The sequence below is a fragment of the Nestor notabilis genome, unplaced genomic scaffold (assembly GCF_000696875.1).
Source record: "Nestor notabilis isolate BGI_N333 unplaced genomic scaffold, ASM69687v1 scaffold20859, whole genome shotgun sequence".
Classification (NCBI taxonomy): domain Eukaryota; kingdom Metazoa; phylum Chordata; class Aves; order Psittaciformes; family Psittacidae; genus Nestor; species Nestor notabilis.
In genome coordinates, this window is record NW_009942780.1 from 31,600 (window position 1) to 38,880 (window position 7,281).

General features: G+C 44.3%; 1 protein-coding gene across 1 annotated transcript in view; it reads left to right on the forward strand.

The window, feature by feature from the left end:
• Positions 1–7,281, forward strand: part of SGSM2 (small G protein signaling modulator 2) — a gene marked incomplete at its 5' end in the record, with an annotated part of 37,210 nt that overhangs the window by 24,245 nt on the left and 5,684 nt on the right. The window contains 6 exons of the mRNA XM_010021573.1: positions 1,497–1,647; positions 2,152–2,216; positions 2,666–2,811; positions 3,295–3,423; positions 5,905–6,087; positions 7,188–7,277. Of these exons, the coding sequence (XP_010019875.1) occupies positions 1,497–1,647; positions 2,152–2,216; positions 2,666–2,811; positions 3,295–3,423; positions 5,905–6,087; positions 7,188–7,277 (764 nt within the window). The remainder of the gene's footprint in view (positions 1–1,496; positions 1,648–2,151; positions 2,217–2,665; positions 2,812–3,294; positions 3,424–5,904; positions 6,088–7,187; positions 7,278–7,281) is intronic.

Here is a 7,281-nt window from a genome sequence, read left to right on the forward strand (position 1 = left end):
TGGCCCGGCGGTTGTCTCTCCAGCAGCATCCCTTCTGCATAATGACAACACTGTTGTGGCAGGTTTGCCAGCCATTTGCTTTCACATTTTGCAACATGCTCGACTTCTGCATGTCGCTGAAGTTCCAGATAACACCACTACAGTTAAATAAAAGATGCTGTTCACTCTAATTCTTCACTAATTCAGGTACCTTTCATCTGAATCCTTAGGTTCTGTGGGGTTCATGCCTTGGTGCTCTAAAAAACAATACAAAATTAAAACTGAAAAACCCACTTTTCTTGTCTGTAGAGAGGAGGCAAAAAATAATGATCTAAAAATGCTTGTCCAGTGGTTTTTATTTGAACCCAATAAGAAGCTGCAATAAATACTGGGTCATTCAGCTCCTTCCTGAAGAATTAAGGTGAAGAGCATTTTTGCATCACACTTTGTTTTGTGGAACGAAACACACATGACTGCTTCCGCATGAGCCTGTGCTTTTTCTGTTACCAAATGGTTTTACTCCACTCCTTCCTCACCTATGCCCACTCTCTAATAGGCACTACTAAAATGCTTTGTGCTACCTTGATTTAAAATGCATGAGATGGTTTGGAATTGCCCCTACCACTACCCAACAAATGTCTGTTTTCAAAGCACGGCCCAGGGGACTGGATTTTACTTACAAATGTGAATTTAGTGACATGGAGTATTATGGCATTTGCCTTAATTTTAATCATGGGTGAGCTGAAAGGCCAGTTATTTATTGTAAAACAAAAAACCACGAGCTCAAATGCCAGCTGGGGATGTTGAGCTGAAGCCAAGCTGATTTTTTGGGGCTGCCTTTCCTGAAGCTGGTTGAAAAGGGAAGTAGATTTGGTGGAGCAGGAATAGCTCAAAAAGGTGCACTGTACTGTCGGATTACATTTTCCTGCAGAGTATCCTACTTTTCTAAACATAGTCTTGTCATTAGTAGTACTTGAACTATCCTGTTGTGCTAAATATTTTAGGATTTGGTTTTGAGGGAGAAAGAAGCATCTTCTGAAAATGACTGAATCAGTTTGTCTTTATTTCTTCTATGCTCAAACCTTCACTCCAGCTGGACTAGCAGTGACGTGGCTGATTCCAGGAACTGCAAAACTAAACTCGGAGACCTGAGTTAAATAGAAGGTTGGGTTAGATGATCTCTTCTGGCCATAAATAACATTACTATAGCATTGCACAAGAACCACTTTAGTTGTTACTGCAGCACCCTTTTCTCCGTTCCCTTGAAACACCAGCTGGGATGTGCATGGGCAAGAAAGGGGGAAATGGTGAAGGGTTTGACTTTGTGGGACTGTGCACAGCATGCAGCTGGTTTAGATGTGCCAAGGGCTGTATTTCTTAGGATGCTCTCCCCTTTTTGGAGTCAAGGTTCAGAGCCTGCTGGGAAGTAAAGCATAAAGCAATCAGGATGCACAGAAGGAAGAGGGAGAAAGTGGAAAGAAGGTTGATGGGCTGCTGTTCTGTTTGGTTTTCCCTAGACACCAGTGAAATGCTGGAGATGCAAGGCTTCGGGGCAAACCTGCTCTCCTGGCAGCTGGAACACTGCAGCCAGGGCTCCTCCTGTGTCTCCTGCTCAACGGGCAGCTCTCCCTATGACATACCCAGCTGCTGCAGCTGCATCCATGACAGGTAAGCAGTTGTGTAGAGGCTTACCAGGGAGACTTTGTGCGTGCCACAAAAGGTTGTATCGGTTGCAGCGCCAGAGAGTAATAATTTTCAAGTAGTTTCTAACATAATAATGGAGGTAGCAAGAAATTTAGTTTATTTAAACTATTAAACTACTTTCAAGTCACATTTTGGTAGAAAAATTACTTCTAGTTCTTTTGTCTAGTTTAATATAATTCAGCTCTGGAAGTGTTTTCTTTAACGAGTCATTGACAATTACAAGGAAGGGCAACAATTCATCTCACTTGACAAGGACCTTTAGCATGCACCTGCATTGTAGCTACATGTGCCAGGTGAATCTGTTTTGGGCCAGAATGCTGATGGGAAAGATGCTTTCAAAAGTGTAATTTGTCATTATTACTGTCCTTTAGCTAAATAAATCTTGGTGCAGAGAAACGTAGATCATAGGGGTCAGCATCAAATTCATGATGATCTCTGTCCTCGTGACCTGTTAATGTGTCTCCACAGAACTCCATTAAAGATGTTGTGTGACAGCATGAAGAGGCAAATAGTTTCCAGAGCCTTTTATGGATGTAAGTGAAGCTGCTTCTATCCCATCCTCATGCTATCCATATGCTTATCTAAAACCCATGTGATGTTTGCTTTAGAAAGCGGTCCAAGCCCTGATGTATTGGTGTGAGTCAGCTCACCTCAGGGCAGCAGGGTGGATGTGGCTTGAGTATGAGCTTCACAATTCCATTATTTGTGGGGTTTGCACATAGCAGTGGGTGAACTGATGCTTAGTGAGGACAGAAAGTAGTTTTACATTGCAGTGCAATACTCTGCTTGGATTTTACTAGTGTGTGTAAGATTTATTTAATCTTTGGCTCTGTTGCAATTCTTCGTTCTTACGCAGCACAATGCAGGTTTAGTCGTACAGGATTACTAGTGGCAGGTTGAAAATGTCACAGCTTCATCTCCAGAAGGGAGCTGCTGATATTAGACTGCTCGTTTCTCAAAGCTGCCCTCCCGCCCTCCACAGGGCTTGCCTACTGCCGCCACTTGTCAACGGTGCGCACACATCTCTCTGCCCTTGTGAACCACACCATTGTCCCACCTGACAAACCCTCCAGTGCTGCCGGAGGCCTGACGAAAGAGGTGTGGAGCAAGTATCAGAAGGACAAGAAGGTAAGTAAGCAGCAGAAAAGCTTTCTGAGTGCTACACTAGTTCCTGTACACTGCTGCGGTGAGTGTGATGTCCCTTAGAAGGGACCCCAGGAAGATTTAGAGGTGTTTTCTAGTCCTCACAGGATCACTTCTCTTTCTAGTGAGAGTCGATTCTTACAGTCTCTTTTATCTGTTAGATAGATATCTATTAGATATTACATACCTATTAGATACCTATTTTATCTGATAGATATCAATTAGCATCAAAGCAACTGGTCTCATGATGGCTCTAGTTTGTTAAAAGGTAGATTATTTCCATGGCATGACAACTCATGTTAGACTGGATTTGAGTGAGGGCCCTAAAGGCTTGAATCAAGTGGCAAAATGTATTTAGTGCCATGTATACATTTCACAGTCTTTATACTTGATACTAACTGCATATGAGCGTGCCTGGGGAAAACAAAGATGTATTCCCTTCAATGCCTCTTTCTCCTGATGCTGTAGAATTACAAGGAACTGGAATTACTGAGAAGAGTCTACTATGGTGGAGTGCAGCACGAGATTCGGAAGGAAGTGTGGCCGTTCTTGTTGGGTCACTATAAATTTGGCATGGCCAAAAAGGAAATGGAGCAGGTAAGTACAGCACTCTGGGAGCCCCATTACGTTTGGTTTCTGAATAGCAAGTGTTAGTCTCTGTTGTTGTTTAATATTCCTAAGGGAAAAATGCTACTGAAAACATGAGTGACGTGTTAGTAGAGGGATTATGATATGTTATCATGTCTGAAAATCACTAAAAGGGAGTTCTTTATTGAAGTCAGGGAACCTGCATTCAGCCTGTGCCTGTGACATGCACTTGCCCTGAACAAATCCTGTTCTCACAAGTTTGTCACGTAAACCAGGAGGTGCTGACATTTGGATAGTAATTTGAGGCATCCCTCTTTTATATGGTGTGTCATCTGAGCTGTACTTCAGAATGCTCTTTGAAATAACTACTTTATCAGCAAGAAGCCGCATCTGTGTGTGTGGACTTCTGCTGGAGCTGTGAGCAGCCCAGACGTACCTTCTGAAGTGCACTTGGAGTTACTGTCTAAAGGCTAAAAATACCCAGAGGAGGGTTTGGTTTCTAAGTTCATTATGCTTTGCTAGACTTCAATAAGACGTGCCTCTCTGAAACACAACGTGCAATTTCAGATGAGACATTACTCTTCTTAATATCTCCCAGGCTGCTGCTAACATTGATCAGTGAATAATTGCCTAGGTTATGTCACAGCCTTATTTCACAGTCTGAAACCTGGCATTAAGTATATAGTTCCCATTAATGAAACCACAATTTGCCCATCTCTTCGTTACACTATCTCCCTTTGCTAATCTGTTTATAGCAGTACCAACTTTTTACTTTGCTAAGTGCTTTCATCTGTTATAATTACCAGGCAAGTGTCTCAATAATACAGCAGCCTGGTAACAAGCAGACAGAAGGTGGCAGCCAGCCATCCCTTCAGTGAGCTGCACTCACCAGCAGAAACTGGACGTGCTCCTAAGGCAGAGTGTTGAGGATACAGCAGAACTTACTTCTAGATGCTTTTCGTAATGACATTAAGAATCACCCAAATGTTTGCTGAACTGTCTACACCAGTAATGAGGTTTGCCTTGAAATGTAATTAACACATTAATCTGCTTCTCTGTTAGTGTTATTACCAGGGAGGTAGTACTTATGCAGTAGCTGATCCTGTTCTGGATTAAATGGATAAGGATATCAAAACATTTGGCATTTGCTAGCTCCCAATTATTTTATATTCCAAGGGATAATTCCTATCCCTGTGAGCACCTGCAGATCAGAAGGGCAGCCTGAGCCAGAGCCTTGTAATGGCAAAATCAGCTACCTTGCTAAAGCGGGCACTTCATAAGCAGCATTCTTGTTATTAAACATTGCTGCAGCAATTTGACTTGGTTTTCCTCACACTAATCTTCATTAGCCAGTTCTGAACACAGATGGAGAAATGCCCCACTTACGTGTTCACCCTTTTCTGCACACCAGTAGTAAATAACAGTAATAACCAACTGCTCAAAGAAAAGTGCTGTTGGAGTCTAAAGCTTTCCACTGAATGTGAGAGTCTGTTAACTGAATGGCAGGAACCCAGTCATACACTCTTACATCCAGGACACTTACCATGTCCTCAGCTCAAGCCATTGCGGGTGATTTATCATCTTTGCCTTCTGATGGTATTTTTGCAGCCATCCATCAGTATCACTCCCAAACGTGGCCGTCCTCCAGCCTTCCACTAACTGTTGTATTTCATGATTTATGACTCGACAGCTACCTCAAGTGACAAATAGCCTACAGCTCCTAGCATGAGTGCTCTGGTAGCAGCTCTAGCCAGCAAGTCCAGAGCCTGAAGCCAGCTCACAATTGCATTTTCTCTTTGACTCTTGACAAGTAACAGAGTAGTAAAATTATTATATGTTGCTTAATAGCACAAGGAGGGGGGTTCTATGGATGTCTTTCAACAAAGGGAGCCAGCAGGGTCAAAAATCTGGGAATCAGAGTGGTTGGATCTGGCCATGCACAGTGCAGCCACAGGCCTGGGCTGTGTGAGCTGGGAATTCCACTGTTCGGGAGTCTCTTCCAGCAGCTAACTCTGTACAGGCTGATGCCTGTAAAGCTGCAACCTGCAGTTCATTGCAAGGGCTGTGGTAGAGTTGGAATAGAGAAGGAATAGGGAAGGAGGTGTAATGGAATTAGGAGTAATCTGGCCAGAAGCAACCATTGCTCCATTAGATTGCATCTGACTTCTTAAGGAGGGTTTCACATGAAAGCCATGGCCACCTTCTGTTCTTTCCTGAACAAAGTGCTGTTGATGCCATCTACACGTGCTTATATGAATCTTTTCTGGCAACTACAGTGATAGTTTATTCCCTGCAGTAAATACACAACATCTTACTGCTCTGAGCACTGCACTTTCCAGTCACAGTGATGTGCAAGAGGGCTTCATGATTCCTCAGGCCTTCCGTTTGAGACATTACACTTGCTTTACACCTCTCCCTCCTGCCTTCCACTCACTGTTAATGCTGTCTTTCAAAGAGGACCAGCATTTCAGGGTGTCTGTCTGTCTGCAGGTGGATGAAGACATTGCTCTCCGGTATCAGAAGGTGATGGCTGAGTGGAAAGCCTGTGAGGTCATTGTGAAGCAGCGAGAGAAGGAATCCCATTGTGCCACGCTGGCAAAGTTTTCCTCAGGCAGCAGCATTGACAGCCACGTCCAGCGGCTCATTCACAGGGACTCCACCATCAGCAATGATGTAGGTGCTCCTTCCACTCACCCGGCCGGTGTGGGCAGCGCGGGAGGCTTGGCAGGAGCAGAGGGGCAGCCCAGGGAAGCAGAGACTGACATTAGCACAGCTCTGTGAGTCCGGAGCTACTCGAGTCCTGCACAGATGGGAAGCTGTAGAGCCTCTGTAAGAGAGCTCAGAGCTCTGTATTTTGGGTAGTCCATAGCTGGTTTTAAGCAGGACCTCCCTAAGAGGCTTTAAGGATCACCTACTGTAGAAGATCCTTCTCTCAGTAGAGAAATAGTTTTCTAGATCTCTTTATTATAGGTCCTTTATTCAAATCCAGCACAGAGCAAAAGCTCACTACTGTTAAAGCATACTTCTGATTCTGTCATGTCCCTGATTGAGGGATTGAGGGTGATTTTATTTTGGGAGAGGGGACGTTTGTCAATCTAAGGTAAGATGCTAAGCAGTAGAAAGGCAGACTGACTTAACCTCTCTGTAACTTGAATAACCAAGAAAGGGGGTTCTTTCACATTGTTGGGCAGGAGAGCTGGCATGTGTGTGCCAGAAGTGTCTCTGGGCATCCATTACTTGTACAGACTTCCATGAGTTAGCTGACTGATTTCAGTAAGAGAAGAGAAATTGAAGTAGTTCAACAAAGAGGTTTCTAGGAAGAGAAGAGGTAAAGTGGTTGCATGGTGAAAAGAATTTGAAGCCCAGGCTTGATTTAAACCAGCAGTAGCTGAATTGTCAGAGGCCGTGGGTTATGTTGGTTTTCTTCAAAGATACATTGCAATGACCAGACGTTTTTAGTGTTGGTGTTGCAGGTAGAGAAGCTTCACAGCTTTCCAAGGCATTTCTAATTGAAGATTTTGAAAGGGGGAGACACCACCATAGGAAATGGCTATGAGATCATGAATTGGTACTAGTTTTAGACTTACAGTCTCAGAACAAAGATGGAGTGAGGAGCTCTCAACTATTTGCATGCAGGGAAGCTCGATTATCCGTGATCTGCTTCACTGATGATGTCATTCCTGTCCCATGCCTGGAGAGACGTTCGCTGCACTCATGTTTTGTGCTTCTCTATTCCCTTCCCCATCCCCGCTCTCTCCCCTGCCCACCCCCAGGTCTTTATCTCCGTGGATGAACCAGAGTCCGTGGAGCGGGACTCCAAGGGGCAGGATGTTCCCTTCACCGCGGTGGCCGCGGACACGCCGGCGG